The following is a 16,305-nucleotide window of genomic DNA, read 5'->3' as shown; positions in this document are numbered from 1 at the left end:
TGAATATTAGGGGTTGAAACTTGAAAGTTGGATGTTTGATTGATCAGTCATCACTAATCAAGTAATCAGTGTGTTCTGAGTAAATAATTTGAAGAGCAAAATACTTGGGATACCAAAAAACAATGCGTTTGCCGGGAGTCGAACCCGGGTCTATTGCTTGGAAGGCAATTATCCTAACCGTTGGACTACAAACGCTTGATGTTAATAAGCATTGTTAACAATATTGTCCATCTTCCTCAAAGATCAAACTATCAAAGAATCACCGATACATTGTAAGTTGGTAACCAATGCTAATGCACGAGAAAGTTATACTGTTAGAAAATAATTTTAAATATTTCAATAAATTTAGAGATTAATTAAGTACTTTGTATAATATATAGGATACTTTAGTCAAATATTCATAGGTTTACAGTTTACTAGTGTGATGTTTTGATTTTTTGACAGTAGTGAGATACTGAGAAATCTGAGAATGTGGTTTGGAGAAAGGAAATGTTTGGGCTTATAGATGAGTAAAGGAGAAGGTTCACATATAAGGCCTTGAGCCTAAAGCGAACTCATCTGATTAATGTGCCACAATTTTGTACTTGGTATACTTTACTTCAATTGTACTTCCTCCGTTTTTTTTTAGATGCAACACACCCTTTAACGCAGTAATTAAGAAAGGTGGGGTTTACATGATATAATAAACTTTAAAATAGGATGAGTGGTTGTTAGGAGTGTAATTTAAGTAGGCCGTGTGCTTTAAATAAGGGATATTGTATAGTTTTTCCCTAAAGTAACTTTCCTTTTATATAGTGTGTTGCAAGTATTGTGACATTTCCTTTTTAGGGAAGTGTTGCAAGTAAAAGAAAACGGAGGAAGTATATAGTTGTAAGATTTGTTGGTAATCATTTTTATCTTTTACTTTATGTTAATACTCGGTAATAATTAATTAAAAAGTAGAAAATAATAGTAGCTTGTTTGAAATTTTCGCGATAATTGTCGCCAAAGACATAGGCAATAGATTCACGAACAATGCTGCTCACTCAATCATCAAGTTTTAACACCTTGGTCCTCAAGAGAGCAAGAAAGCTCACTGGAGTACTTGGCACAAGTTAGTTAACTACTGAAAATCTCTTTACCTCCAAATATACAAATGATAGTCTAAATATATAGTAAAATATGAAGTACGTAGATTTGAAGCTTGAAGCCATAAGAAGTCCACATTCTACAATGATTTCACTTTTAGCATTTTGAAGGCAAGACATTCCCATTTTCCATTTTCTCTGTGATTTCCTCTGTTTCAGCCTGAGGTCTTAAACTTGCAGCATCCTCTGCTTCGATTCTCTTCCTCTTTAGCAACTCGACGACCCCTTGAAGAGAGGCATCAACATCCTCACTTCTCATAAGTTCCTCGGCAACTTCAGCAGGAGTTGCATTTACAGCTTCCAAAAGGCCTTTGATCTCTCCAAACAGCGGATGGTTGCCAGAAACTAGGAGATAATTATAGGCTAAGACTTTGAAGCCCTCCATAGTAAGGTATGACATATGAATTTGCACGTCCATACGACCAGGCCGTAACAAAGCTGGGTCAAGCCTTTCCTTGTGATTTGTTGTGAATATGATCAACCTCTCATCTCCGCAACAAGACCACAATCCATCAGCAAAGTTGAGCAATGCAGCCAGTGACATCTGCAGTAACAAACAGCAGTAGGGTTAGCTGTTAGAAAGAATAGTGTACAAAATTAGGTGGTAGATTACACCAACAATAGTAATGTAAAAGGAATCAAAGGTTGCTAATGCTAGTTCCTTGCTTAAAGAATGACAAAAGTTGGTATACACTATACAGAAAGTTAGCATTAAAAAGATCGTACAAGTCTACAGTCATTTTAGCTAAAAAAAAAAAAAACAATTTTTGTCATAAGGATGAACCTATACTAACAAAATGAGTAAATGACCATGATTTATACTTCGTACTTCACACAGATTATGAAAATAATAAGATCGAAGTTGAACATGAACATGCAACACATATATCATTGTATAATGCATCTCCATCAAGAACTCAAACATATAAACAAAATCAGAGAGGAGAAAATGGAAACCACAAACCTGAGGATCATTCTTGGCCTTCTTCGAAGAGTCATCGCAGCCTAGATACATAGGGTGGTATAATTCTCTTCTAGGGAGCCCTCCAGTGCAATCAATATCCTCAATAATGATAATAGTTTTACTTGGAATAAAGCGCAACAACTGTCTCAAGCTAGAATCATGAATTTGTCCCAGTTGCAAATCATAGATGTCAAATTTGAGATAGTTGGCAATAGCAGCTATCAGACTCGACTTGCCAGTACCCGGAGGACCATACAGCAAGTAGCCTCGTTTCCAAGGCTTCCCTACCCTCTTATAAAACTCTTTTCTCCTCACAAATCTGTCCAAATCATCCATTATCGCCTTCTTCGACTCAGGGTCCATAGCCAAGTTCTCAAACTTAAAGGGATGAACCATATTGACGGATTGCTTACCACTTGAACCAGGCATAGGACCACATTGTCTTCCATTACAATCAAATAGTTTCAAGACTTTCTCCTCACGAACAATAGCTTTTGATGTCTCCACAACATATGGTAAGTAAACAGTACAAATCTTCTTTTTATGCTCTTTGTCAAAGCTCAATGAGAAATACGATTTTTCATTACTACCTGATCGCTTATCAAGAGCAGGAGCGTAATCAAGATCATCAACCGAGGAATGAGCCTTAGAAGAAGAAGAAGCGCTGTAACTAAAAACCCAATAAATACGATTGGTATTGATTGGTTAACAAACCTTTTCAACAAGATATGGACGGCTACAAGGATCCCACAAGATTGGAGGAAGAGCACCTTGGTCCCGGTTTATAAAAACAAAGGAGACGCTCAAGATTGTTCTAACTATCGAGGAATTAAGCTTATGAGCCATACTATGAAGTTGTGGGAAAGGGTGATTGAACAAAGGTTGAGGGCATGCACAAGCATTTCAGATAACCAATTTGGTTTTATGCCTGGGAGATCTACTATGGAGGCAATCCATTTGATAAGACAAATGATGGAGTTTTATAGGGTAAAGAAGAAAGATCTTCATATGGTCTTTATTGATTTAGAGAAGGCATATGACAAGGTGCCAAGAGAGATACTTTGGTGGGCAATGTTGAAGAAAGGTATCCCACGAAGGTATGTAGACCTAGTTAAGGATATGTATCGGGATGTGTCAACAAATGTGAGGACATGCGGAGGGTTGACAAAAGATTTCCCTATTACAATCGGATTGCATCAAGGGTCTGCATTAAGCCCTTTTCTTTTTGCAACGGTTCTAGATGAATTAACTAGACCAATTCAAGATGAGGTTCCATGGTGTATGCTGTTCGCAGATGATATCGTTTTGGTGGATGAGACTAAGGATGGGGTTAATGTCAAGTTGGAGCAATGGAGGCAAAGGTTGGAATCTAGAGGGTTTAAGCTAAGTCGGAGTAAGACTGAATATTTGGTATGTCGTTTTGGCACTCAGAGGGGGACAAGCAATGAAGTGGGGAGTTTGGATGGAAAGGATTTGACCATGAGTGAATGTTTTAAGTACCTAGGGTCGATCATCCAGAAGAATGGTGACATTGATCAAGACGTGACCCACAGGATTAAGTCAGGGTGGCTTAAATGGAGAGCGGCCACGGGAGTGTTATGCGACCGCAGCATTCCCTTAAAGTTGAAGGGAAAATTCTACAGGACTGCCATAAGACCAGTGTTGCTCTATGGTACAGAATGTTGGGCTTCTAAGAAAGAGCATATTAAAAAGATGGAGGTTACGGAAATGCGCATGTTAAGGTGGATGTGTGGAAACACTTTAAGAGATAGAATCAGAAATGAGGTTATTCGCAAGAAAGTAGGTGTGGCGGGCATTGTAGATAAATTAAGGGAAAATCGTCTGCGTTGGTTTGGACATGTAAGACGGAGACCCGAGGGTGCACCGGTGCGAAGAGTGGAAGAGTGGGACCATGGAGGGATTAAACGAGGAAGAGGGAGACCAAAGATGACTTGGTTGGAAGGAGTGAGGAAGGATATGAAGTGCATGGATTTACGTGAGGATGAAGTTTTGGATCGTAAGGGATGGAGGAGAAAGATTTATGTTGATGACTACACGGAATAATCAAATTTGGTTCATGTTAGCCGACCCCACTTTTGGGATTAAGGCTTTGATTGATTGATTGATTGATTGAGATTTATTCCTTCAAAATTCTCAGAGTATTTGACCCTTTCAGCAAGCTTGAAGTTCATAGCCTCCTCATTCGGTACTCTGCTCACCTAAAAGGGGCCCCCAAATATACAACCCGGGTTACATACTTGTCTTATGGTGAGTAAGTCTCCCAAAAAGAGTTTTTTCAGGAAGATCAAACTCGAAACCTCCCTTAAGCGACATCAAGCTGTTTATCACTTGAGTCAACTCTCATCGATTAGGAACATTATTGTTAAAACTACTACTGTGGTATTTAGATTTTAATTAAACATGTAAATGAACATTACATGCTATTGGCTGATTAGTGTGTACATATTAGGAAGATTAAACATAGTCAGCCACCAAAATCCTACCGTTATTACAGTGAATTATTGCCTTACATTCACTATTACAATTTAGTTAACAAGTCGAGTTCATGGTGAAAAGTAAATAACATCTCAAAAACTTCAATTTGACATTTTAATTAAACAACCGTAAAATAGCTTCTTTTCTTTTTTTTTGTTTTACATGTGTGTTCATATGAAATTTTACTTTTAATTAAACGAGTGTAATGTTTGGTGTATCATAAAGTAGTCTATAAGTACTCCCTTTATCTCCTATTGATACGGAGTAACATTTTTTTTTTTGCTTTATTACGGTTAATTGCAACACTCTCTTGTTTAATATGAACATATTATCTGATAGAGTACAAAACATATTTCTGGGCCTTAATCATTAGTTTAACCTGGTATCAGAGCCGGCGTGACACAAAGGTCACGGGTTCGAATCTCATCCGCCCCTCCTTTAGAGTGGAATTAATTCGCACCAGGTATGGATGGGCCTAAGTTGCATCCACATTTCAAGCCCAAAGGGCCTTTCATGTGAGGGGGAGTGATAGATATAAAACATATTCCCGGGCCTCAACCATCAGCTTAAGCTTTTAGTTGAGTTGGTCCTCTAACATTATCATTGTTTTAATTTTTTAAAATGATTTGACATAAAGTATCATTGCGCTCCCCTAAGTACAAAGGTACAGAAAATCAAAGTTAGGGCTTGTTCTCATTGACTGAACTCAGCTGAGCTGAACTGAACTGAACTCAGTTGAACTGAACTGAACTCAGCTGAACTGAACTGAACTGAATTTCAACGTAAGAGAACAAGCCCTTAGTCTACCAAAAAAAAATTGTTGTTCTGTTATCCTAATGTTACAATTATTAAAATGAAATTAATCATCAGATGCAGAAATTTTTTTTTAAAAAAAAAGTACCTTAAGTACACTGGCAGAGTCATTAAGTTTGTTGCAAAGGTAGATCTGGCAAGCTTCAAAGATTTGGTTAGCATTAAAACCATTACCCTCTTCTTCAATAATAAGCTGAAAACAATCTGGAGAAGGAGGAGGTTTACGAGCGAACAATTGTTTGAAAATGTCATAAAAGTATTGTCGTACAAGTGGTGGAACAAATTGGTAAAAGGCTTGTTGGAGCAAAGTGAAGGTTGCACTAAGTGAAGCATATGCTGAAAACAATGAAGCTCCGCTTGGTAACCCCATTCTTGTTCTCTCTCCTCCTACAAACTCCATTTCTTTTTCTTCAAATAAAATAAGGAGGGGGATGGTACGGACTACTGTGGAAAGGATTTAAAGAACTAGAGTAAGGGAAGAGAAATAAAATACTATTATGGAGTGCTAATAAGTGAAGTAGTAAACTGGGAACTACTGGAGTATAGTCTAACTTGTCCAGTCTCCGGGTCAAGAAATTTATTATTTCAGTCGTCGGTCTCGCCTGGTTCAAAACCCTATAAATATTAGACTCGGAGTACTCTCGCTTTTTTGCAAAAATATATGTATAAAATTTTAAAGGGTTTTTCTACACGGTAACCCTGTTTTTTCACTTTTCTACGTTGTACCCCAATATATATGACTTTCTACACGGTAATCCCAATATAATTTTTGTTTCCATACGGTAACCTTGCCGTTATCCTGCCGTTAAAAAATTCCGTTAGTGGGGTCCACTCTCCATTTATTAATATTATTTTTATCGAATTGGTATTCCGTCAAAGTTTCGGGGGTTATTTTGGTTCTTAAGGGACCAAATTGAGCTCAGATTTGGCAAAAAAATAACGTAGATGCCTCGTTTTGTGTGTTTAAATGTTAACACGTAAATCGAGACATTTCTTAATAAGCAAAACGAGGCATCTACGTTATTTTTTTTGCCAAATCTGAACTCAATTTAGACCCCTAAGGGCCAAAATAGCCCCCGAAACCTTTGACGGAATACCAATTCGATAAAAATAATATTAATAAATGGAGAGTGGGCCCCACTAACGGAATTTTTTAACGGCAAGGTTACCATATGGAAACAAAAACTATATTGGGGTTACCGTGTAGAAAGTCATATATATTGGGGCACAACGTAGAAAAGTGAAAAAAATAGGGTTACCGTGTAGAAAAACCCAATTTTAAATAATGATTAAAATTATTCGTAATAAGCTTAGAAAACTTTAATCGTATGAGTTTTTTTGTACTAAACATATTATATTAAAAACCGTTAAAATATTGTTTTTGCATTATTTTTCGAGTTTTTCATAAAATAATTTTAAAAATGCTAGCTAAAATCAGTCCAAAGCGATCCAGTTTTGGTTCGATTCCAATTTCATCGGGCTGAACTTCAGTTCTTAAAATTCAAATTTTCGGTCCTCGGTCTGCTGGTTCAGTTCGGTCCGAACTTGGACTGATGAATAACCCTACTACTAGTAACTATGTTTTTTTTTTAAAAAAAAAAAAAAAGAATAATTACATATGTCTTTACAATTAGGCTTAGTTTTCTTCCATTTTAAAAAAGTATTCAATAAATATAAGTTTAGTTAATAGATATAATTTTGGTTAATAAAAAATCAAGAAATTTAAAAAAAAATACAAAATAAGTAGAAAATAAGTAAAATGCGAGACTTGGGATATCGGGGGAGTGTTTTTACTTGGAAAAGAGGTAATACTCCGGCAACCTTTGTTAGGGAGCGTCTTGACCGTTTTCTTGGCGATATGGGATGGTGCTCGACCTTTCCTTTCTATGAGGTGCGACATTTTCCTATCTACCGATCCGATCATGCTCCTATTCTGCTCAACGCTAGTGCTACAAGGGAAAAGAGGAGGGATAAAAAGATGTTCAAATTTGAGGCGTTATGGTTGTCAAGGGAGGAGTGTGGGAATGTAGTGAAGGAAGCATGGGAAAGTAGTGCTGGTGAGCTTACTACTCGACAGTTGACATCGTGTGCGACCTCTCTGACTTTATGGGCATCAAAAACTTTTGGTGATATAAAAAAGAAAATAAGAAACACCGAAGAGAAGCTTAGAGAGGTTCAAAGTCACAACCCCGACGCTGCAATGTTGGCCGAGTGTAACAAAATTTCTTGCGATCTTGATGATTTGCACCGGCTTGAGGAATCCTATTGGCATGCTAGGGCTCGAGCAAACGAATTGCGGGATGGGGACAAGAATACCTCCTATTTTCATCAAAGAGCAAGCATGAGAAAACACTACAATAGCATTTCTGGGCTTTTTGACAAGGAGGGGGTATGGCGTGGCAGTAAGGAAGAATTAGAGCATGTAGTGGCTGATTACTTCCAATCATTATTTAGCACTGCGGGTCCCACGGATTTAGAGCAAGCTATGGAGGGAATTGAATCAGTGGTCTCTGCTGATATGAACGTGTGTTTAAATGCCGAGCCGGATGAGTTGGAAATTAAAGAGGCGTTGTTCCAAATGCACCCAAATAAAGCCCCGGGACCGATGGTATGCATGCATTATTTTTTCAGAAATTTTGGCATATTGTTGGTAGAGATATTGTATGCTTTGTGAAAAATTGGTGGCATGGTAATGTGGACTTGACAGAGGTGAATAATACTTGTGTGGTCTTAATTCCGAAATGTGAGTACCCAAAACATATGACGGAATTTAGACCCATAAGTTGTTGTAATGTATTGTATAAAATTATTTCAAAGGTGATGGAAAATAAACTCAAGCCTTTCTTAGATAAAATTATCTCCATTAATCAGAGTGCTTTTATCCCGAAAAGGCTAATTTCAGATAATGCTCTCATTGCCTTTGAAATTTTTCATGCCATGAAAAGATGTGGGGGTGGTAAGACGGGATCGATTGCTATGAAGCTTGACATGAGCAAGGCATATGATAGAGTTGAGTGGGTTTTCCTTGAAAGGGTCATGTACAAGATGGGGTTCAATGACGATTGGGTCCGTCGAATTATGGATTGTCTCTCAAGTGTCTCTTTCTCCCTCAAGATTAATAGGAAAATTTCGGGTTCGGTCAACCCTTCAAGAGGCCTCCGGCAAGGTGATCCAATTTCTCCGTATTTGTTCCTTATTGTGGCTGATGCTTTTTCCTCTTTATTGACAAAAGCAGCTAAAGAGAATCGAATTCATGGAGCACGAATTTGCCATGGGGCACCTAGAGTGTCTCACCTTTTTTTCGCCGATGATAGTATCTTATTTGCAAAGGCAACTGTGAGTGAATGCTCAGTGATAGCTGAAATCATCAGCAAATATGAGAGAGCATCCGGACAAAGTGTCAATCTAAATAAAACAGATGTCTTTTTTAGCAAATATGTGAATGAAAATCGGAGAAGAGAAATTGTGGAAATTTTGGGTGCTCAAGAAATCGAACAACATAAGAAATATTTGGGGTTACCTACAATAATAGGGAGGTCCAAGAAGGTCATCTTTGCAAGCTTAAAAGAGAGGGTATGGAAAAAGATCCAAGGTTGGAAGGAGAAATTGCTCTCGAGGCCCGGGAAAGAAGTCCTCATAAAAGCGGTAGTCCAAGCAATTCCAACGTACATGATGAGTATGTTCAAAATCCCCGAAGGGCTCATTGATGAAATTCACTCCCTAATGGCTCGCTTTTGGTGGGGATCGAATGAATCATCTAGGAAGATGCATTGGCATAGTTGGGATGCTTTGTGTAGGCCTAAGTCCATGGGCGGAATGGGATTCCGAGACTTGAAAGTCTTCAATCAAGCCCTCCTTGCCAAACAAATGTGGCGGTTGCACACTAGGCCAAACTCCTTCGTGCACTCTGTGTTAAAGGCTCGGTATTTTAAACATGACACTGTTCTTGAGGCCTATAGGGGACACGACCCTAGTTATGCGTGGCGTAGTTTATGGGGATCAAAGTCACTGCTGCTGGAAGGCTTGAAATGGAGGGTTGGTACAGGTGCTAACATTCGTGTGTGGTTTGATCAGTGGCTGCCTGGGAAACCTTCTACTGCAGTTCCTAGCCATGGCACAAACTATGATCCAGACCTTCGAGTTGCTGACCTGATGCATACTGACTGTGCAAATTGGAATCTAGAAGTGCTCAGTTCTGTTTTTTCCAGGGAGGATATGCATAAAATTTTGCAAATTCCTCTGTCTATATCAAGACCAAGTGATTCTCGCTATTGGTGGCCTACGAAAAATGGAGAATACAGTGTTAAATCGGGATATTGGCTTGGTCGTCTGGGTCATTTGACTGATTTGAGTACCAACCTCAATGCTGATGACAGCTCTGTCTGGCAAATGGTTTGGGATAAAAGCAGACAACCAAAGCTGAACCACTTCATTTGGAAGGCTTGCAAAGGATCTTTGGCTGTGAAGGCAAACTTGTTTTATCGCCACATTACTGCGGATGCCTTGTGTGGCAGCTGTAGAGTCGAAAGTGAGACCACTAACCATGTCCTCTTTGAATGTTGTACTGCGAAACAGGTCTGGGATAGCAGTGACTTTAGCAACCTGATTCATGACTCTCCTTCTGCCTCTTTTGAAGAGAAGCTAGTATGGTTGGCAAGCAAAGTATCCAAGGAAGCGCTTAACCGCATTTTAGCTATGGCCTGGTCAGTTTGGTTCTGCAGGAACAAATTGATCTTCGAAGACAAAAGGCTTGATTCTATCTCAATGGCAATAAGCTTTGTGAAAAATGCTTCGGACTACAGCTTATACTCTCACAAAGTGATTAATCTACCTCCTGTAACAGATTTCCCCCCTGCCAGTAGCTGGGTGTGCCCTCCAAATGGTGTGTTCAAGGTCAATGTTGATGCCCACATAGCTGCAAATCACTATGTTGGCTTAGGGACTGTTATCAGGAACTCAAGAGGTGAGGTTCAGCTTGCTGCAGCTCGCAAATTTGCTGGTGAATGGAGTGTAGATCAAGCAGAAGCTGCTGCTGTTCGTTATGGCCTTCAGATAGCTAGAAGACTTGGATATATATGCGTGTGGATTGAAAGTGACTCCCTTTCTGTAGCTTGTAGGGTGGACAAGATGATCAAAGGAATGTCTCCTCTCTGTTTGATCTTTGATGACATTTTTAAGCTAATAGAATCTTTTGATTTCTTTAGTATTACTCATGTAAAACGTGTAGGCAATACCGTAGCCCATTTGATTGCAAGATGGGATACTTGCGGTAATGATGAACTTGTATGTTTGGACTCTTTTCCCCAAAGCATTTCTACTTTGGCGGAAAATGACTTAATATAATATCGGCCTAACGTGTTTCCTCAAAAAAAAAAAAAAAAAAAAAAAAAGTAAAATTAATTTTAATTTAGCAAAATTAATTTTGTTAGGTAAAAATGATTTTACTTCATTTTGCTTATCAAAATTTTGTAGAAAATATACAACTCATTGCGACAATTTGGTAAATAAATTTACTGACAATAATTTGGTTTAAAAATAAACTCAGGTAACATTTAGACAAGAAAAAACTCTTCTCAGGCAGGCCTCGGTGGTCCGTGCGTTTCTTTCCGGCGGTTCGTGGGCTGGGTCGGTGAATCCCAGAGCGTTGGTGGTGGGGCTCGGTTTGGCGGCGGGGTGGGATGTTAGGGTTTCGTTTTTTGTTTTAGGTTTTAGTTTTCTTTCTGTTTTCCCTTTTAGAAGTCGTTGTGTGCTATTTAGTTTTATTATTTTTTCTGTTTGTGTGGTGTGTTGGGGTGATATGGGGCTTGCAGATCGGTGTACCGATCTTCTGGTGCAGGATTTAAGCCGGGTTTTTTGGCTATGGGGCTTCGGTTTGATCTTCTGTTGGTTTGGGCTAAAGGGTTTTGCTTCCATGCCGATATCCGTGTTTGAATCGGAGTTTGTCTTGTCTATGGTGAAGTGTACGACACCAATTTTGATTTCAGGTCGAGAAGTACGGGATTCTGAGCCAATGAAGGTTCTCGTCAGAAATTACATCATATTGCTAGACCCCCTTGCAAGAGGCTGCATAGGACAGCGTTATATGAGCCAAGGGTACTTAAGAAAGTCATTCTGCGCGTGCAATTGTAGTTTCTTTTATTTCGAACTTGTAATTGGTTCGGTTGTCTTTGTATTGTTCGATTACGATCTCTTATGTAAGTGTCGTATGGCTTTTTATTAATGAATTTAATCTCCCCCCTTCAAAAAAAAATAGACAAGAAAAAACTAAAAAAATTCCAACAAACTACTCATGATTTTGAATAAGTTAATAAGGAAAACTACTAAAGATACGTAGAATTAATTCGAAGTCCACATTTTAAAAAAAAATTCCACATTCTACAGTGATTTAATTGTCATAAGGTAATACTTGTAACTAATAAGAAGCCCACACTCCACAATGATTTCACTTTAGCATTTTGAAGGCAAGACATTCCCATTTTCCATTTGCTCTGTGATTTCCTCTGTTTCAGCCTGAGGTCTTAAACTTGCAGCATCCTCTGCTTCGATTTTCTTCCTCTTTAGCAGCTCGACGACCCCTTGAAGAGAGGCATCAACATCTTCACTTCTCATAAGTTCCTCGGCAACTTCAGCAGGAGTTGCATTTACAGTTTCCAAAAGGCCTTGGATCTCTACAAACAGCGGATGGTTGCCAGAAACTAGGAGATAATTATAGGCTAAGACTTTGAAGCCCTCCATAGTAAGGTAGGACATGTGAATGTGCATATCCATACGACCAGGCCGTAACAAAGCTGGGTCAAGCCTTTCCTTGTGATTTGTGGTGAATATGATCAACCTCTCATCTCCGCAACAAGATCACAATCCATCAGCAAAGTTCAGCAATCCAGCCAGCGACATCTGCAGTAACAAACAGCAGTAAGTTTATCAGTTAGTAAATTAAAAAAAAATAATCATACAAGGCTACTGTCAAGTATGCTAAAAACATTAATTTTTTTGTCATGTACATGAAACTATCCTAACAAATCGATTATGATTTATATTTCTTAGGGGGTATGAATAGATTAAGTCCAAGTTGAACATGCAAAAACCAGGTAAAACCATGTAAGATGTATCATATATCAGGAACTTGTTAAAACATATCAAAAAAAATCAGAGAGGAGAAACTGAAAACCACAAACCTCAGGCTTCTTCATGGCCTTCTTCAGAGAGTCATCACATCCTTGATACATAGTGTGGTATAAATCTCGTCTAGGAAGCTCTCCGGTGCAATCGATATCCTCAACAACGATAATAGTTTTACTTGGTATAACACGCAACAACTGTCTCAAGCTAGAGTCCTGAATCCGTCTCAGTTGCAAATCATAGATGTCAAATTTGAGATAGTTAGCAATAGCAGCTATCAGACTCGACTTGCCAGTACCCGGAGGACCATACAGTAAGTAGCCTCGTTTCCAGGGCTTCCCTACCCTCCTATAAAACTCCTTTCTCCTCACAAATCTGTCCAAATCATCCATTATCGCCTTCTTCAACTCAAGATCCATAGCCAAATTCTCAAACTTAAAGGGATGAACCATATTGACTGATTGCTTGCTACTTGAGCCACCAGGCATAACACAATAATCTGAATTACCATCAAATAGTTTCAAGTGTTTCTCCTCGTGAACAACTTCTTTTGATGCCTCCACAACATATGGCAAGTACACAGTACAAACCTTTTTTTTATGTTCTCTGTCAAAGATCAATGAGAAGCAGGATTTTTCTTGATGATGACTACGTGATCGACCTAATCGTTTATCGTGTACAAGAACAGGATCACTTTGATCATCAGCCGAGGAATTAGCCTTGCAACTAAAAATCCATTTCAGATGTATTCCTTCAAAAGTCTCAGAGAATTTGACTCCTTCAGCAAGCTTGAAGTTCATAGTCTCTTCAGTGTGTCCTTTGCTCACCTAAAAGGACCAAAATTAATTTCATTTCAAGATTGTTTAAAACTAAACAACACTAAGATTGGATTAAGGCGTTCAAGCAAACAAGCTAGCTATTAAGGGTCTGTTCTAATTTACTAAACTGAATTGAATATTTTATAAGAGAAGGAAATTAAGAACTGAACTGAACTTATTAGAGCTGAATTAAACTAAAACTAAGCTAAAGACAACAGGCCCTAAAATTGAATTACTTAACTTGTTTAAAAGTTAAGTTGCAACTAACCTACCACCATATAAATGTCTCCCAAACACGAAATCCTCCATTCTAGTTTTGGACACACACTAATGTGCTAACTATTATGTTAAGACTAATTAAACATATAAATGCATGAACGTTATTTATTAGCAATTGGCTCATTACAAATTAACCCTCACTATTTCACCAACTATACTTTATACTACAATAGGTTAGGCCTACAAATAAAGCCGTATCCAAACCCACAAAATAGTGTCGGACTTTAGTAAAAGCAGGTATTTGGGCGTTTTTTCTTAGTCAAGCACTGGTTTTGTTCTAAAATTACTCCATCCTTTTTTTTGTAATTATATTGGTTAGGAATAGATGAAAGGAGTGAAATTATTAAATAAACAAACACTCCAGGTGTTTCATAACAATCATTAATCACGACATCTTTTTTTTACATTCATTTCATAATAATTTCGACATTTCCTCACTTGGTAATAAGTAATAACTCAATACTACTTCACAAACTTATAAATAAATCGGATGTACAATAAATATTGTACATCCGTTATAAAGTTACCCCTAAAATAAGCAAAAGTTACCCTAATATGGATAAATGTTACCCTAACATAAATAAATGTTACAAAGTATTTATACTTTATTGATAAAAGTTACCCAAAAAATTGTAAAAGTGACCCTAAATTTGATAAAAAGTGACCCCCGATGTACAGTAAATTACTGTACACCGGATGTATACAAAAGTTATTCATACTACTTTACTAGTAGTATTAGTTTTCTTATCCCTACTAACCCCATTTACAGACTTTTTTTATATTATTATTATTTCTCTCCTAGTAACAATTAAAAGTATATCTAATAGATAACCCAAAATTTTTGGTCATAGATTATTATATAATTTCTTTCACTTTCCACTCATCTGTGACCAAGTCACATGACCAAAGACTTCCAATAGTTGCCTAAAATATCTTTGGTCATGATTTTCTCTTTCCTACTTTTACCATACAAATACCCATTTCTCTCTTCCAATAATATATTGCCACTTTTCCATTAATTTCTTCATGACCAATTTTTAGCTTGGTCATTACTCTCTTTCATCCTTTTTTTTCTTTCTTCCATTTTTTTAATATAAAAGTCTATTCTCTCCTCATGATCAGTGACCTGGTTATGGCCACATTCTAAGTAAATCACCACTAACTATACTTTATACTACGGAGTATTAAGAGTATAAAATTTACTTTTTGGTACCCAACCTATAATTCTCCTAAAACTTCTTAGGAGGGAGTACATCTTTTTTTTTCTTTTTTTTTTTACGAGAGGGAGAACATCTTAATATGAGTTTATAGATCTATATTACCACTTGTTTTGGATGTGACTTATTATTAAGGAAATTATTTTTTCCATAGAAAAAAAAAAAAAAAAAAAAAAACAACAACAACAACAATTTTTTTCATTACAAAAAAAATACCTTAAGCACATTGGCAGAGTCACTAAGCTTGTTGCAAAGGTAGATCTGACAAGCTTGAAAAAATTGGTTATTAGTGAAATCGTTAGCAAATTCTTCAATGATGAGCTTAAAAACATCTGGAGGAGGAGGAGGTTTTCGTGTGAACCATTGTTTGAAAATGTCAAGAATGTATTGTTGTACAAGTGGTGGAACAAACTGATAAAAGGCTTGTTGAACCAAAGTGAAGGTTGCACTCAGTGAAGCATATGCTGAAAACAGTGAAGCTCCGCTTGGAAACCCCATTCTTCTTCTCTCTCCTCCTACAATCTCCATTCTTTTTCTTCTAAACAAACTAGTGTTTTTTTGGTTTTTTAAAGAGAAGTAAAAGTATAATTGCAGTATAGTACGAGTAGCAGTTCATTGGTTTAAGACATTTATAAAAAGTAGATAGGGACGAGAAAGGAAATTCCAAGGATTTTTACATCCGGTCTTTATTTATTATTTTTTATTTAAGTGAAAGACTTAAGAGGTAAGTCTCACCTTGACTTCTTTTCACAAGAATATTAAGGGCCATAGGTGGTTAGTAGGAGTAAGTATAGGCCCACGCCATATATTTTATTTCGTAATAATCGTAACAGTAGGGATATCACAGAGTTTTAGGAGAATTGTAGGGTGGGAACCAAAGAGGAGATTTTATAATATGCTCCCTCCGGTTTTTATTAAGTGTCCCATAGTGACATGACACACATGTCGATGCATAACTTTGATCAATAATATCTTAATTTATCAATAAGTATAATCGATAACAGTTGAATATTAACAATCTAATCATTGAGATGATTCTAACAATTACCTACAAGACTATATCTTTTCTTATGTATAAATCACAAACATTGATCAAAGGCGCTCAAAAGATTAGTGCCAAAATTTGCTAATGTGGCACAAAAAAAAAAAACGCAGAGAGTAAAGTGTCATTAAGACAAAAAAAAAAAGGAGTAGTTTAAGTGGGGTTGGTATGAAATTGAAATAATTAATATTAGTGAGTCCATACCAAATAAAGAAGTGTTATATTTATTATAAAACGGACGAAAAAGGAAAGTATTGTGACTATTACGAAACGAATGGTGTATTTTATGCTATGATTATTCCAGCGATATTTCCGATTGAATAACAGGGAATGAGGAAAGAGTATTTTTTATTACATCGCTATTGCTGATTTTATACTGTTTTCGCCCTTTGATAAGGTCTATACCTAATAACGGTCCATCACGCCTCGA

The 16,305-nt window shown here is 37.3% G+C and overlaps 1 protein-coding gene, 1 non-coding gene and 2 pseudogenes across 3 annotated transcripts; all 4 read right to left on the bottom strand.

Moving 5' to 3' along the window:
- Positions 1 to 123: 123 nt before the first annotated feature.
- Positions 124 to 195, bottom strand: TRNAG-UCC (transfer RNA glycine (anticodon UCC)). The gene has a single exon. It is a non-coding gene; the product is annotated as a tRNA-Gly (tRNA).
- A 775-nt stretch (positions 196 to 970) lies between these two features.
- On the bottom strand, positions 971 to 2,766 carry LOC145593897 (AAA-ATPase At5g17760 pseudogene; annotated as a pseudogene).
- A 1,427-nt stretch (positions 2,767 to 4,193) lies between these two features.
- Positions 4,194 to 5,857, bottom strand: LOC145593895 (AAA-ATPase At2g18193-like). Its single transcript, XM_081650255.1, has 2 exons — positions 5,489 to 5,857; positions 4,194 to 4,310 (listed from the first exon to the last, which is right to left on the bottom strand). Exons 1-2 carry the CDS (start codon positions 5,798 to 5,800, stop codon positions 4,194 to 4,196), a joined length of 429 nt encoding a protein of 142 aa, XP_081506381.1. The 5' UTR covers positions 5,801 to 5,857.
- A 5,752-nt stretch (positions 5,858 to 11,609) lies between these two features.
- Positions 11,610 to 15,374, bottom strand: LOC145594484 (AAA-ATPase At5g17730-like; annotated as a pseudogene). Its single transcript, XR_014102839.1, has 3 exons — positions 15,050 to 15,374; positions 12,576 to 13,346; positions 11,610 to 12,294 (listed from the first exon to the last, which is right to left on the bottom strand). The product of XR_014102839.1 is annotated as an AAA-ATPase At5g17730-like (transcript).
- Between the last annotated feature and the right edge of the window lie 931 nt (positions 15,375 to 16,305).

This window comes from Chenopodium album, chromosome 19, assembly GCF_948465745.1.
Source record: "Chenopodium album chromosome 19, dcCheAlbu1.1, whole genome shotgun sequence".
In the NCBI taxonomy this organism is placed as follows: domain Eukaryota; kingdom Viridiplantae; phylum Streptophyta; class Magnoliopsida; order Caryophyllales; family Amaranthaceae; genus Chenopodium; species Chenopodium album.
Note: the sequence above shows the minus strand (reverse complement) of the source record. Positions and strands in the feature narration are given on the sequence as shown.

Excerpts from the sequence above, each read along its gene's own strand:
- LOC145593895 (XM_081650255.1), bottom strand. The coding sequence starts at position 5,800 with ATGGAGTTTGTAGGAGGAGAGAGAACAAGAATGGGGTTACCAAGCGGA. Across the intron at positions 4,311-5,488 it reads ACTCTGCCAGTGTACTTAAG|GTGAGCAGAGTACCGAATGA; the intron begins GTACTTTTTTTT and ends GGCCCCTTTTAG.